The sequence below is a fragment of the Electrona antarctica genome (assembly GCF_951216825.1).
Source record: "Electrona antarctica genome assembly, chromosome: 2".
Lineage (NCBI taxonomy): Eukaryota > Metazoa > Chordata > Actinopteri > Myctophiformes > Myctophidae > Electrona > Electrona antarctica.
Genome location: NC_136807.1, coordinates 4,524,299 through 4,541,225, shown reverse-complemented (window position 1 = coordinate 4,541,225; position 16,927 = coordinate 4,524,299). Strand labels below are relative to the sequence as shown.

The following is a 16,927-nucleotide window of genomic DNA, read 5'->3' as shown; positions in this document are numbered from 1 at the left end:
AGCCAGACTAATATCACACAACACTGTCGCGGTATATTAGTCTGGGCTGGCTCCACTTGGATTTCATTTCCCGGGGGGCGGGTTCAAACATTTTCTCTTCGACGCAATTGGTCAGAGCTACTGTCAGTCAAAGGTCTCAAGCATTGAACGTCACTGTACCAAAGCCCGCCCATATTGCATACCGTGTCCCGATTGGCCCGACCTGTTCTCGGTTGTAGGAAAGAGGCGTGCTACTGAGCCTCGCCAGACCCTAATCCGCTGGCAGGCAAACAAAATTTTGCCAACGGCTGATTCGGTCTGGTTTATTAACCAGGCTAACTCCACTCCACTCCACACCACATCATATATCTATCTATCATAGGAAGGAAGGACGGACGGACGGACACACGCACACACACACACATGGAGTGCAAAACATACTCTCTCCCCATGCCTTCGGCCTGGTGGAGACAATACAATAAAACTAATAACAGAGGGACCACTGCAAACAATATTGCTGTATGTATGGTACACTGTCCACTATGTGGGAACCCATTCAGTATGTATGGTACACTGTCCACTATGTGGGAACCCATTCAGTATGTATGGTACACTGTCCACTATGTGGGAACCCATTCAGTATGTATGGTACACTGTCCACTATGTGGGAACCCATTCAGTATGTATGGTACACTGTCCACTATGTGGGAACCCATTCAGTATGTATGGTACACTGTCCACTATGTGGGAACCCATTCAGTATGTATGGTACACTGTCCACTATGTGGGAACCCATTCAGTATGTATGGTACACTGTCCACTATGTGGGAACCCATTCAGTATGTATGGTACACTGTCCACTATGTGGGAACCCATTCAGTATGTATGGTACACTGTCCACTATGTGGGAACCCATTCAGTATGTATGGTACACTGTCCACTATGTGGGAACCCATTCAGTAAAAAATAAAGTGGGGAAAAAAGCTGCTGAGCTGAATCTGTCTTGAGACATGACACTGTCCATTGTTCCTCAAAACATGCAACCTTGTACAGTATGTATGTATAGTACTACTACTTGTGTTGATTTCAACCTGATTGTTTTTGTATTTTTACAGTTTATTCATTCTGCTGGAATCGTCCACCGGGTTAGTAACTTATAGGTTAATTCCTCTATCAAGATTGTCTTGTTTTATTATATGTTGAGAGACTTTGCAGAAAGTCACTGTAGTCTAATGTTTTGTAAATATGTCTTTGTCCTACAGGATCTGAAACCCGGCAACCTTGCAGTAAATGAAAACTGTGAATTAAAGGTAAAGTTCTTGTGATCCCTTTCTTCGTATCTTATAGTTATGTACTCAATCTATTGGTTTTATACCTGTATATATATATATATTGTTTGTATGTCTGGCCTCGTGGGGAAAGATGGTGCGTGGATGGGGAGGATTGGGAAGGGAGTTGTGGGAGAAAATATAAAAACAAAGAGTTGTATTTTCTTTTCTTTTTGTGAAACTTGCATACCGGAATGATGTCATGCTCATACTCTTTGAATAAAGGTAAAGTTCAAAGGGTGCTTTATAAGTCAATAGTCATACATCTATCTGATTATCATGTTCATATTTAGGACCTTTTAAACTTAATAATCGTTTCCTGTCATATTGCTGAATCATCTTCCCATCATGTTTCTCCTCACCCTGTGCTAATTTAACTAAAATCCTATCATTCTGTAGTCTTATAAGGCTAATTTATACATTGTTAAATACATTTTTTGAACTAAAAAACACTAACGTTATCCTCATTTCCAGCAACATTGAGTGTACAAACAATCAAATATCCATCATAGATAATAACAAAAGCAAAAGTAACATTCACATTAAACACAACAGAAATATATAAAACTAAACAAATGAAATCAAATGAGTAGTTAAATGCTGACACACTTTAGCAGCTAGTGATCATGGCTTGAAACTGGGCGAATGAAGGAAGATTAATTTTCAAAATAAACTGGAGGTCGTTTCGCAGCATTACGAGCATCGAAGGAAAAGGCTGACTTGCTGTGGTCAGAGCATGCAACAGGGACTATAAAAACCAGCCAGTCATTTGATCAAGTCAGATGTTCACCACTCCTTTGGGGTATGTTTAGTCATAGTACATTTAGCACATCGTGCAAAATGTGTCCTTTGCATTTAACCCATCCTAACTATAAGGAGCAGTGGGCAAATGGTATTAATACAGCGCCCACAGAGCAGGTAGCTGTTAAGTGTCTTGCTCAGGGACACGAACCGGGGACCTTCTGTTTCTCAGACAGTCTCTCTACCCATTCAGATAGGACCTTAATTAACTGCCCCTGCAGATAATAGTAAATTAAGCATCATTCAATCTGAATCCCCCCCCACCGCCCCCCCCCCCCTTTTCCCCTCACTGTATATGTTTCTTTTCCATTTTTACCTCCTTTATGATGAATTCCTGTTCTGTTCTTTGACTATATAGAAGTGTCTATTTGTACGTCTCTAAATGTTTTGATGAATTGAACATGGTGGACCCTCTTGTAAACAAGTGTAATGCTTAATTGGGTCGTCCACTCACAGTTAACAGTCTTTGTATTGAGTTTGTGCTTGAAATGTACTGTAATTCTGCAAACTGTTAATAAATATTTCAATCAATCAATCAAAGGCTAGAGTCGTAGCGGTCTATCACCAGTGTATATTTAGAATGATGTAAGCTGACAGAATAACATTGATTGCAACACCTTGGTGCAAGTGATGTGAAATGGTGCTTAGGGTCATAAACCATTGTTGTGACTGTTTTTTACTATTTCAGATCCTGGACTTTGGCCTGGCACGGCAGACTGAAAGCGAGATGACAGGTTATGTTGTGACGCGCTGGTACCGTGCCCCAGAGATCATATTCAACTGGATGCATTACAGCCAAACAGGTAGAGCCATATATATCATCTGTAACTGTAATATCATATTATGGCATTCCCTCACCAGGAAACAAGCCTTAACATGTTGTGAATACAGTGAGTCACCGACAGTGTGCAATAAATAGAACACTAAGGGTTTTTTGTTTTGTTTTTTCAAAAATGTGTGAAAAGTTTCATAAATAAACTGACATTTGCAGATGATGATCTATACAGCATGTTGTGATAAATATACAGCATTTTGTGAGAATTTATGAGAATTCTTTCACACAAAAAATAATATAAATACTATGAATCTGATAAATAATTGTGTAAAACAATAAAAGCAATGTGTGAATATTTTCACATTTCTCACAAAAAGATTTGCGAAAATAACAGATACATATGCTCACAATGTGTTGCATTACATGTAGATTGACTATTTCCGCTGTGCCGACACCGGCATACAACAAAATATGCAATAGGGCTTAAATGGTTACCAGCAGATCATGCTGTAGTTGAATCTGGCAACAAGTTGATGTTTCTATGATAACACTTTGCTGTGTTTGTTCCTGTTCTTTCGTAGTGGATGTGTGGTCTGCTGCCTGCATCCTGGCGGAGCTGATCACAAGAAAAGTCCTGTTCCCAGGACATGACAGTATCCTTACCTGTTCAATACCTACAGTATAGTACTACACACAGTACATGCAGTACCCAATGCAGTAGGGCATTCACTTCTGGTCATTTTTACTAGTTGACTAGTTGCCTAGTTTACTAGTTGACTAGTCGACTAGTTGTTTAACTACCTATTATGTAAAAAATAAAAAAATAAACTTTTTTATTTTATTTTCTTATCAACTAGTCAACTAGTACCAACAAGGTCGATTAGTGGATTTACTAGTCGACTAGTAAACTAGTCGACTAGTTGCTTAATGCCCTACCATGAAGTACATACAGTATGACACTGACAAGTCTAGCTGATAAGCTAGACTTTCATTTACTAGTTTCTATAACACAGGGAACTGTAACATTATTATTTGAGTAATGTTGAATTACTATATTCTTTATTATTGATAATATGTTAAAGTTGGATAAATACACTAGACAGAATCTCTTGAGTACTGAATGTTTTGCTCTTCTAACTCCTTGCCTTTATTTAGCCCAAATGCCATGAATGCTATTCATTTGATGTAGTAGAGTTTTAAAAGGTTCCGTATATTCTTTTGAATTAACATCATGGTAAGAATACATTTATAGAGATTAAATGAACCCACCACAGGGCCAGCTGAGCTTCTTCTTATCTGAAAGAATATTCGCTGACCATGATGTGACCCGACCATCTTTTGTCTCAGATGCTCCAGCATTTCACCCATGTTGCAATTAAGTCATACCAGGATATGATTTGCATTGTGACACGCTGTGAGCTTGTAGATCGGCTATTTCAGAATCGCTGAACACAGGAATTAGGGATTCATTGTTTATACTGTTCCTCATTTTGTTGGGGACCCCCTAGGCCTAGACTAGAGGATGCTTGGGGGTCCACGAATCCCACTTTGAGTACCAGTAATCAAGATGATGTATGACAGTACAAATAATGTAAAAATAGTGGCATCTAGTGGCTGTTCAGATTTCCATTTTCCCAACTTTGAATATAATAATCCCACTCCTCTGGAGCTATAATGGATAAATGGATGACATGGTCTTTCCTTAACCAGCTTGTTAAGGTATCGATCAGCTGAAGAAGATCCTACGCATGACAGGAACACCTCATCCTTCCTTGGTGGAGAAGATGCAAAGCAAAGACGTATGACAAAATCACTATTTTCTGAAAACTCACCTCCTCAGACTCCTCGGGCAGTATTATGCGTGTCTTAAGCACCATGTCTTATGACTTAACTTAAGACCTGGAGGCGTGGTCAATGCTGTTTGGCCACTCAGAATAGCCAAATGGCATTGATCACGCCTCCAGGTCTTAAGTTAAGTAATAAGACCTGGTGCTTAAGACACGCATAATACTGCCCCTCGCCTCATCTATTTATTCTATCTGCGTTTGCACTTCCTGCTCAACACTTGAAGCCTAGCATCAGCTATTCTGGAGGAACATTTGCCAGAAATAGCTGAACAACAAGCTCACAACGCAAGACATTGTGAGCTTGTAGATCTGTTATTTCTGGCAAAGTGACTTGGAAACAAGAGCAGACCAAGTACAGAGACAACTTAGGTCTGTTTTACCAAGTATGGAGAGTTTAAGTGGCTATGAACATGCCATAGACAGATGATGCTAGACAGATGTAGACAGATGCACGTCTAATTGTAGAACTTTTTGAGGTTCAAAGTTGGTTACTTTGTAAGACATGCTTGTTTTCTTATTCATTTCTTCAACCACTGAGCACTGACCCTGTCCTTGGTTGACAAGGGTTCATGTCATTTACGCTGACCGCATGCACATTGTAAGTCACTCTGGATAAAAAACATCTGTTGTTGATATCTAAATTGTACTTTCACAGGCCCAGTCATATGTTCAAGGTCTCCCTCTTATGAAGAAGAAGATTTTCAAGGACGTTTTCCCCGAAATGGAGGAAAATGGTATGCCGAAATTGAAGCTGAGATTTGTACAATTAGATTTTGTAGTCAAAGCAACATACAAAAGGTTTCACTATAAAAAATATTATAAAGACAAAGAATAAATGCAATACTTTGATTAAGTGACATAAATGATATACAATGCTGAATGCTGAGGATAACACATTCCCCTTGAGTATGAATGAATATGCTACAGTACCAAGAAGGCTGCGAGGTGCTATCTAATGCATATTTCTGCATTGTGTGTGTGTGTGTGTGTGTGTGTGTGTGTGTGTGTGTGCGTGCGTGCGTGCGTGTGTGCGTGCGTGCGTGTGTATAGCTGTGGACCTACTGGAGGGCATGTTACTGCTGGATCCAGAGACCAGACTGACAGCTAAACAGGGACTGTCCCATCCCTACCTGTCTGAGTACCACGACCCAGAGTTTGAGCCATCATCTGACCAGCCCTATGATGACTCCTTTGAGAACCTGGAGCTGGCAGTGGGCGAGTGGAAAAGTAAGAGCTTTAAGCTGCCCATCACAGTATTTCACTTGTACAAATGAAGTGAAGACTCCAAGGTCCATTTCATTAATTTCTCATCTTATACAGCTCATCTTATACATTGAAGCACTGAATTGATGTCCTACCTGTGTTGAAAATCCATTCAATTGTGTTGGATGATTAACAACGTTAAGCCTATTTTGAAATGTTAAAACTAGTGAAATAGTAGATCTACAAGCTCACAACATGTCACGATCCCATGCATTGTGAGCTTGTAAATCAGTTATTTTCACTGACAAAGTACATATAGGGCTTAAACGTTAAATGTGTTTAACATTTTATTGTTCAACTCTCTGACCAGGTCTTATCCACATGGAGATCATGACCTTTGACCCTGCCAACCCCAGTCAGACAGCCATGTGAGTCACCGTGACCAAACAGCACTCCCTTGTGTTTCAATAGAGGGAAAACTCTAGCCTGGCATGGACAGACTGCAACTTTGGTGTGGAAGATTTATTTCCAAGGGGCCATTACAAACCGATTCCAACATCATAGCAAAAAAGGCTCACTTTGAATAGTGGGCTCTGATTGGTTACCCACAACTCTGGGGTGAGCGAAATGTAATTTAAACTGAGGAGTGCCAGACCAGATTCGTCTGGGTTCCAGGTTAGGACAACTCAAAAATAATAAATATTGTTTAGTATTTATTTATGAATAATACAGTACATCAAATGTGGAAATGACACACAATCTGCCTGGTTTAATTAGACAACACAGTACATAGAACTGCACAACACAAGATGCAGAATTCACTTTAACAGAGGATGATTGTTTCATAAGGGTGTGTTTAAAGTGATTTTTGTTTATTATAATAATTGTTATATTAGCTCTATATTCTGATAATCAGCAGTGTTATAGTGTTTGTTCAATAAGAAGATTTTCTCCATCTCGCCAGACTCTTTAGTATTAAAACCCATTCTGGGCGGGAACCCCTTTTGGTGTTAGCATTATGTTATGCTTTAGCTATTGAAAAATATCAGATCTACAAGCTCGTAGCGCGCCACCGAGTGGCGCGCTACGAGCTTGTAGGTCTGCTATTTTTGAAAAACGACTGACATAGAAACATAGCTTTTTCAGAAAACTGTCAGGGTGTAGAAGACATTTTTAGAATCTGATCTCAGGTCAAAATGGGTTAAGAAAATACATTTTCAAGTCAGGATACCAATGTTGTCCAATTTGGAGAAAACTCACAGGATACACAATAAGTGAAACTGGAAGTGATTAAATAAATGAATGAATGAATGAATGAATGAATGACTGAATGAATGAATGAATGAGCATACAAATGGAATTGGAACACTATCAAATTGAAGCTGATAAACTGTCTTTGTTATGTTTATAATTTACAAAAACATACCACTTTCACCACCATTAATGCCACTACTTGTCATTACCTTACATAAAATAATAATATTCTCCAAAATTGGTACAAATATTGTTAACTACCGTAATTGCTCATAAATGTTAGTGTTACTAGTATTACTCACACGTTGCTGGATGGCTGGACGAATGATCAAAGTGTTGGAATCGTTTCAGAACTAGAAAGCTATTCATTGAACTAGTTGGAATAACGTGTTCCTTCCACGCGCTACGTCCAACCAGGGAAACTCCCCCCTGTCAGGTGTAAAGGAGCAACTTGGACACTCAGGCATGAAGGAAGCATGAGTTCAAGTCCGTTGCTCTCCCCATGTCCCCCATATATGGGGACTAGGTTGGTGGAGGGTGTGTAGAGCCCAGGATCACATTAGATAATTGACACAGGGGTGAAAAATGGGTTACAAAATCGTGGGATAAGAAATATATTAAAAAAAATAAAGCTATTCATTTGGGAAACCAATGCTGCCTTAAATCATAAAAAGAAAACGTCCTGAATTTGTGAATAGAAGACTAGACATGTGTACAGAGTCAGTGGATTTTATTTTACCAAATGGTGTGTCAAGTGTCTGTGTAGCAGAGTAGCCCTGCCTGTAGCCCAGAAGGGGGATGGATGCCCCTTTGGATGAGCGGATGTTTGGTTTGTTTCACACACGCATGGCCCTGGTTTGAATCCAGGTGGTTACATAAATATAACAATAGTGTGCTGTGAACTTTATTTATCAACATATGGTATCAATTACAGGAATGTAAATATAGCCTACATTACATCATTTTACTGTTCATGTGTTACCCATTTCATTGTCATTTTACTTTTCTTCTTCTTTTTTTCTGTCTGTATACTTTGTTTTTTGTAACTTCACTTTGTGTTAAAGCAGAGTGTCAACTTTACTTGTACTCAAATAAAACATATGAAATGTATGGGGACTTTTATCATCATTTACCAATGGGCCTATCTACGGTGGGACAGACATTGTACCTACTACCTTTAAGGGAGGGTTTTCGGGGCCACTTAATTGTTATTATTACGCTATCACTCAAAAATACAAGCCTCCTTACAAACTATTCAAAAGCTCTATCAAAATATGCTTTAAGCTATCAAAAAAATATATATACAGTACCTAATAAAATAAATACAAAGTTTGTTTACATTTTAAGGACCCCAAAAAATGGTTCACCATGAAAGACCATTTTGAGGTCTTGGGACGTCAGTACTATATCTTGCAGCAGGAGGTGGTCATGCTGCTTTCATTTTATTAAACTGCACAAGAAGACCACAGGCAAAGATGCAGAGACTGGTCTGTCTCACTGTATTTTAATTTGTGTTTAAGGCCTGACTCACACGTGCACAACAGATTGATGTATGGCTGATGCATGAGACTTATTGACTGATGCAAGCTCACAATTCATTTCCTTTGGGAGTCACATGGTTTGACACAACATTTGTGTTGTATGAGGGGGTGGGGGGGCAGTCGAAACACAGCCGAAAGCCGTACAACACAAATGTTGTGTCAAACCATGTGACTTCCATTGGAAATGCATTGGGGCAAGATGTAAACAACAAACCCTTTCTTTACATCTAGCATGCATCAATGTTGTATGCTAGATGTAAAGGTGTGAGTCGGGCCTAAGGCTGTATTTCACTATCCAGTCAGTCAGTCAGTCCAGTCAGCTGTTGCTGTACCATTCGCAGACTCAAGGTGTCGCCATTGAGCTGTTACCCCTCCTGTGTAGGGCGCTCGCTATCTCTCAGCCTCCTGGTCAGTCGCGGCTCCTCGCGTGTCCTGTGAGCTTCACACAACCAACCAACTAGAGTCATTCACTTTTATCCATAACCCGAGGCAGCAGCAGCACGCATATTGTTGGTACCCAAAGTTTTGAAACCTCGAATTGTATTGCGGGGAGCGAGCGTGACCAAATATGTTTGGGATTATTGTTATTATTATGAGCACAATACTAGAGAAAGAAGAGTCTCGCTAAAAGGACACTAGACAAGAGGAGTGTTTGAAACAGACGGACGCGCCTCCTCGCTTGTTGACGCGGATGAGAAGTTGTTCACGTTTGTGTGATTCAATCAGGTAAGATGTGATGCGAGCCATCATGCATTGCATATAAATGTGTTTTCAGACCATATGATTTATTTTCAGGCTATGATTTCGCTGTAAAGCCCGACTTCTAAGGTATTGTATTCTCACTTGTAAAACAGTTAATCTCCACGGTTGTTGGTTTATCATCAACAAGCGGCTTTCTATTGTTTATATGGACGGAGGTGAGTCAAATGATTGGGCTGCAGCCCATGCACACACGCGCTGTTACTCAAATTATGAGTAGGTGCAGTTAGCTTCTGGCCATTGTTGTGAATGAGAATCACTGTGCTCCAAGCCAAGTCACAGCCACACACACACACACACACACACACACACACACACACACACACACACATGTCACCTGATCTAGGAATGCATGAGGCAAATGTCAAATGCCTTGTTCACCTGCTAACATTAGGCATTCTAATGGATAAAACACACAGCTGCACGTAACGTACAGTTGCCTCATTGACACAACATATATTAGTTGACACTTATTTGGCACTGTTGAACTTGATGGCTTTGTTTTCAATTTAATTTGATGCAGAATGTTGTCGGCCCATATTTGTCTTTCATGGACAGACAGTTGTGTGAGTGAATAATTCAGGAGAAATAAATGCATATTCCATGTGTTTCAAATTGATTGTGGATCCATACTGCATAGAGAGAGAATTATAATATCCTCTCCTCCCTAAAAACAATACAACTTTGAAGGTAAAATTGATAGACACTTTTATTTGCATACATAGGCCTGCACACACACACTGACACACACACACACACACACACACACACACACACACACACACACACACACACACACACACACACTTCAACTTCAGTGTCTGTGTCCTTGGTGTGGCTGTGTGTTTAGATAGGATCGTGTGTTTTCAGCTGTTCTGGTGAGGCATTGCTTTTAAAGACTGGCAATGAGTTCTCTTTCTACCTGATAACCTTACTGTGTCCCCTCCCACCCCCTTGCAATCTTTCCCTAGCTCTCTCTCTCTGCCTCTCTGTCTGCCCCCCCCCCCCCCCCCCCCTTTCTCACATTTTAATTAGTTTATTTGGATCTGCACTATAAGCGCATACATAATAGATCCAAACAATAAGCAGAAGAATATGGTCAAGCCAGATGAAACTGGATGCACATGCTTATTATTAACACAAATTGTAGGGGGGGGGGGGGAACTTTTTAACCTGTTAATATACCAAAAAGTATATGTATAAACTTGTTTTTACTATATTCAAGGATATGAAATATCTTCTCCATAGACAAGCTGCTCACACACACACACACACACACACACACACACACACACACACACACACACACACACACACACACACACAAGAAGGGTTTGTATCATTCATGCTACTTTTGTCTGTGTCTGCATAGACCGTAAACAAGCTAGAAAGAGTTCTTTGATTTTTCCTCAACTTTCATAATGGACAACTCAGCTGCCCTTCATTATGAAACAGCTACTGGATCTGAGAGTTGAGAGATCTCATGTAGCACTAAACCCCCTATAATGCCTAAAATGGGGATGCCAGGTTGGAAAGTGGGGAAAAAAAACAAAACAAAAACAGATTTCCTGCTTTGTTTACACTGCTAAACCCTTGAACCTCAGTCTGTAGACTCTGTACCATTCCTCTCTGGTTATGCCTCCTTGTGCCCGAAAATCCAGAAATGTTTTGAATAGCTGACCATCTGCTGGTCTCGCTGCCTGTTCTACAGACACTATATCACATTACCCACACTTGAGTGAGCCATAGTGTGGTGATAAATGAATGTCCTCATAGATATGTATGGTGTTACTACAGGCCGCTGAAGTGTGTAGACTGTTTATGTTTTTACAGACGGGGCTGCTTAGATTACGCTTGTCAATCATTGTGTGGGGTTTCCCTTTGCATTGAACCCGGGCCAGTCACTCACTGACATTCATTTTGAATCAAGAACCATATGTAATTTGTAGCTGTCATCTTACTTAGCACATCAGAATTCATGTACTGTATGCCAGCTATCCCATATTCACTGTAAACAAAAATGGTGCTAAATAGCCATGGCATTGGTTCTTTGGCTTGTAATAATCATTGGGGGACCTGTTTTGGTGCTACTGTATGTAGCATCTATACTACTTGGTTGAGGTGGTGTGGTTGAGGTGGTGTGGTTGAGGTGCTATAGTAGGTGCTGTGTCAACTGTGTCAAATTCAGTTGAGACGCATGAACAGGTTTGGTTAGGATAGCAGTTGGAACCTACTGTATCAGGAGTACAGTAGTACACAGACTGGACACAGGAAATAAATCCCATGAGAGTGAAGAAAATGTAGCTTTTACCATTCACATTTGTGACCAGATTTGACTGAGAGCCTGCCATCGCGCAAACTCCAGCTTTTCAAAATTAGTTAATAGCACAGGTAGACTCTTCACATACATGTCTGAAATAAGTGTCAGAGCTGAAATCGACATGAAATAAATGCTATAACATGTAGCTAGGTGTATATGTTAGAGACCACTGAAGTGAACCTTTCAAGCCTGTTTTCTCAAATCTCTGTTTTCTGCTTTCATAATAAAACATGAAAAAACGAAAAAGAAAAAAAAATCCAATGGCAGTCCCTCAGTCAAAGTTTTACACATTTGTCGTTCACACTTGCTGGCGATGTACAGTGCTGACTGAGTCTTGACACTTGTCGCTGAGTAACAGGTGTGATGCACTACAGATTTCAACATTTCAGTGCTACAACGGTGCGGTGAAGTGTCAATTAGTCATGTTTTTCGTTTACCATTTCCACTCTACCATTCTCTCTCCAATGCTGCTCCATTCAATGGAAGAAAAAACAAATTATTGCCCCTACCCTTTTCATTTACTTTCTCTTGCCCTGTAACTACCTTGACTGTACTGTACGCAGTTTGGCCTGAGCAGCACTTAACAGTGACTCAGCAATCAGCAATGTAGACTGGCCACGCTTGGTCATTTAGCTTTTGTCGCCACTAGTGTACAGTGTGAAGTTATTGTTTATTGTTGTTCATTGTTTTTGTTGTTATTTTGTTTGCTTGGCCTGTTTTATGAGTGTTTTGCACTGTGGATAGACTATGATCTACCTGTTCTCTGGAAACTGCTGTTGTTTTTAAATGTGCTATATAAATAAAATGAACGTGACTTGACTTGACTAGACTAGTGTGAACGCAGGATTAGGCCTATACACGATGAATGCCAGTTCGATGGCAGCAGCTGCGGTAAAGTGCCATATTACAACCAATGCTTTCAGTTTCAAGCTAATTATATGGCTCTCATGAGATGGACTGCTAGGCATCTACCACGGTGTTGACAGATTGTGATTCATAGGCATCAGATCTTTGATTCAGTGTATGTGAGGTTTTCATCGGAAGAGGCCCTGCAGAGCGGAGCATATGTCCACTCTTTTGAAATCAGAAACTCAGTGACTTAGAGCTTTTACAAGGATGTAATCTCTGGTTCACACATACGGGCTTGACTGGAACACAAACCTGAGTTTCAAATTTAACTTTGGGGATGAGTGAGGGTCTTAAAAAGTTTACATCTTTGACCTGCCATTAACCAGTGTCCACTGGGCAATCTGTGAACCCATAGTCTAAAAATAATGGAAAAACAGCGCTCTCAAGTCTCGAGAGACTAGTATCTGGTTGACAGTCACTCATTTGGCTTGGCCTACTGGATGAGTATGGAAATGGTATGTTAGTATAGTCTTGTATGAAAATGACCAGCCATCGGGCATAATGATGTATTGCATTGTCATTGTGTGTGAGTGAGAATCTGCCAGTGCCAGGCGTGTATGCCAGAATTATTTTGGGTGTTGCCCTGTCAGTCACTGAAACAACAGCTGGTAGTCCGTCATGGTACATTCCTGTACTTGAACACGCACGCACACGCACGCACACACAATGCTACTGTGTGTGTGTGCTCTGGGATCTTTTGGTTCTGGTTTCCAATTTTTCTGGAGTCGATGAGTCAATGTGACGTTTATCAAAATGCGGGCAATGAAACAATATTTAAAAGAATGTTCTCTGTGGTTCGTCAAATTGGCAGACATATTGAACAGTTAATCTCATTGACGAGACTTGGAGTATTTTTAAAGTTAATTTGCTGCCTGTATTGGATTCTGTGGCCCCAGTTAGAGCTGCATTCCGTAGCTTTCACGTCATACCCGAGATTCAAACCCAGCTCCTCTGCAAAATAAATAAAATCACAAATAAATAAATGTGAAAATATCAGAGCTACATACAAGCTCACAATCCGTGGCAAAGCATTGTGAGCTTGTAGATTGGGGCACTATTGGGGCCTGGGGAGACATAAAATGTCTCTTTTGGGTCTCAAGCTAAAGTGTTTGGGAACCACTGAGCCAATAGGGCACATATCTCTTTGCCCAAGGGAGAAATATAATGTTGACCTCCAGGCACTATAAGCACCACTTGTCAAGCAGAGGATCTTGTCTCAATAAAAGTCAAAGCTAATCTAACCACTGCAGTTGTGTTTGTTGTATTGTAACATTCTCTACCATAGTTACAGCTTGGTTACATTTATATAAAAGGACAGCTTGAAACACTTTAACTTTAATTAAACAATACTGCTAGTGCCAATATGGATGTTTGAGTTACAGCACCACATTATAGTTACACTACTATAAACTATACAGTTCAGGCCTCTGTACTTGGTCCTCTTCTTTCCCTCTACATCAAACATCTTTGCCGAAAATAGACGATCTACAAGATGACGCCTCGCTTGTAAGACAGGCTATTTTCTCTGAATGTGACCTCCTCACCTATTTTTGCAGAATGTTTTCTTATTTTTACGACATAGCGGTATGCCCAGAATAGGACTGCTAGTGTTCGTGTGGTTAATTAGGAAAAGGGATAATGCTCGCATCAAGTTTAAAGGGACCAAAGGTGAATGCATGAAGTGAAAGTCTCAAAATCTCTATTTGGAAATTGGTGGAACCAGCCATTATGTCAAACAAAAATTGCCAACCAATTTAACCACTTAAGCTCATACTTTGTCATAGAATGAATAGCGAAATCGCGATTGTGAGCTTGTAGATCTGCTAATTTCGATATATAGTTTTGAAATGTTTTGCCATAATATATAATGACATGCCACACAATAGAGACGCCAGGTTGAATGTGGTTAATGCTTTTCTCTTCTGTTTTACCACAGTAGCCTCAATCAGTCTAAAGGCTCATTCATAGTCTGGATTTTCGGTGGTGAGGTGACCACCGCTCCGGTGGTGAGGTGACCACCGGTGCTGAAATAACATTGAGCGGTGGTGAGTAAAAACAGAGAGAAGGGCTGGGGCGGTGGCGGTGGTTTGCTCTTCACCGCGGCTCGTGACGTCATGTTGTAGTTCGGTGGTCACCCCACCACCGAAAACCCAGACTATGTATGAGCCTTTAGTATCAAGTAGCCTAATTTAAAAAAGGCCAGCAGCCCAGCATTTTTCTGTTTGTTTACAGTGATTGATAAGGAAAAATCGTTATTTCATACTATACACAATAACAAACACTGTGATTCTGTGTTGGGAAGCATAACAACCGGAAGTTGACATTTGGATTTTCCAAAAACGGTGTGAAGACACTTAGTTTGTGTTTGTTTTATTAATTTTCTCATTTGTTGGCTTCAGTTTTCCAGTGTTCCAATTCCAATGTCTGCTCATTTATTGACTTGTCTACCCTCTATCCTGTATGAGTTCTTTCTCTGGATTGGATGAAATTGGTATCCCGACCTGAAAATGCATTTACTGTTGAGTGTTTACTAAAGAGTTGGTGAGAGACCCCATGTAACAAACACTCTAGAGCTATTTAACTAAAACATTTAAATACATCACTTACAATAAATATAATCTAAACACACCTTTAACTCTGATAGTGTACAACACGGGTCCATTTGACCCCTTAAAGGTCAGTTTGGTTCCATTTGTACACTCTGAGATATAAACAGATAAATTAACACTTGAGGATTTGTGCACGGAGTGGTAGTCTGTGACCGCCCGGTATAAGCTGCAACACTCATGTAACCCATTTGATTGTTTTACAAGGCCCAGGCAGCTCTTGAAATGCTTGCATACAACCATTTTGACCCCAGGTCAGTTACAGTATGCTCGCTGTCTGGTGATGCATTGGATCTCGGGCCACGAGAAGTCCCATCCACCCTCCCCAGTCCCCACCACCCCTCGGGTGACCCCTCGGGCTGCGTGGCCTATACTCCCAGAATTTGGCAGCCCAATAAACATATTTTAATTACCAGTAAGCGGCTGCCCACTGTACTTAATTACCTCTCCACTCACACAGAGCCTATATAGCGTCGCAGTCCCGCCCCCTTTCATGACGACGCCAGGCCCAGGAAATGAATCCAATGCATGTCAACGACTTCCGCTCAACGACTTCCGCTCTCACCATGGCAAGACGTGTTTTTTCTAGCTCCTGCTCGTCTGACTCAAAGTCACGGATTTTTCCACATTTTCTCTTCCTCCTCCTATGGTGTACGGATTCCTATCTTAATATACCAAGGGGATTACATCGAGGTGAAATGGAGAAAAACAAAACCGTAATAGAGGATTTTCAACCGGATTCTCACAGCGACTTTTACCTGGTCAGTGAAGAAGTCAACGGGATCAATGGAAAACGGCCTGGATACGGCTTAGCAGCTATTCAATCCCTTCTAGCCCAAAGAGACAAACTCCAGATTAACAAAGGGAAGAGATCTTTCTTTCTCATTATTTTGTTACTGTCTGGCGACATCGAGATTAACCCTGGTCCCGTGAACACACGACAAATGGCAAGGCTGCTCCGGAGTGAACAAGAAACCGGAGAGAACAAAGGAATCCCCATCGACTCAACAACACCAATGCCGACCAGCCAGGCGACGACCAACAACAACAACAACACCGATAGCATCCTTCCTCACCACCAGCCAACCTGCACACCCATGCTGGATATACACGCTGATGTCCCGGCTGTGAATACTACATTCGCAAGAGCCGAGCGCGTCCCAGACAACAGCAGGCGGAATGATCCTACATCGGCGGCAGTCGAGGCAAAAGACACGGACAACACCACCATCTACAGGCGTGAAGAGTCTCCACATCCAACCAAGGGGGACAAAGCGGCTGGAGACGGACACCGTGATACTTTACCTGCTATTTCTGCTGTTTCTCCGGTCGACACCATGGCTCAATCGGCCCCACCAGCGCCCTCAACAAACCTGGACGAGGGACCCCATCCCCCACTCCCGCCACCCCACGACGACCCCCACGCACCCCCCACCCTCCCCCCACGGCACCCCGCGGCTTCTACAGACATCAGCAATGGCCCTCCGCTCCACTATTTCGCCACGGAGGAAATAAGCACCATAGTCAGAGCCAACGGACTTCATATCTTTCACCTGAACGTCAACAGCATTGGACCCAAAATGGCTGAAATCAGGCATATGTTTC

General features: G+C 41.2%; 2 protein-coding genes across 5 annotated transcripts in view; both read left to right on the top strand.

The window, feature by feature from the left end:
• LOC306937848 (mitogen-activated protein kinase 14B) overlaps positions 1-6,909 on the top strand; it is a 14,218-nt gene extending 7,309 nt beyond the window's left edge. The window contains exons 5-12 of the mRNA XM_079521841.1: positions 1,095-1,124; positions 1,242-1,289; positions 2,797-2,911; positions 3,465-3,536; positions 4,603-4,682; positions 5,386-5,464; positions 5,781-5,957; positions 6,304-6,909. Coding sequence (XP_079377967.1) covers positions 1,095-1,124; positions 1,242-1,289; positions 2,797-2,911; positions 3,465-3,536; positions 4,603-4,682; positions 5,386-5,464; positions 5,781-5,957; positions 6,304-6,365 — 663 coding nt within the window. The 3' untranslated portion in view covers positions 6,366-6,909. The remainder of the gene's footprint in view (positions 1-1,094; positions 1,125-1,241; positions 1,290-2,796; positions 2,912-3,464; positions 3,537-4,602; positions 4,683-5,385; positions 5,465-5,780; positions 5,958-6,303) is intronic.
• A 2,259-nt stretch (positions 6,910-9,168) lies between these two features.
• The window catches only part of plxnb1a (plexin b1a), a 120,153-nt gene continuing 112,394 nt past the window's right edge, over positions 9,169-16,927 (top strand). For all 4 annotated transcript variants that reach the window (XM_079521621.1, XM_079521620.1, XM_079521619.1 and 1 more), the window contains exon 1: positions 9,169-9,454. The gene's annotated coding sequence lies outside the window, so the exon portion shown is untranslated. The remainder of the gene's footprint in view (positions 9,455-16,927) is intronic.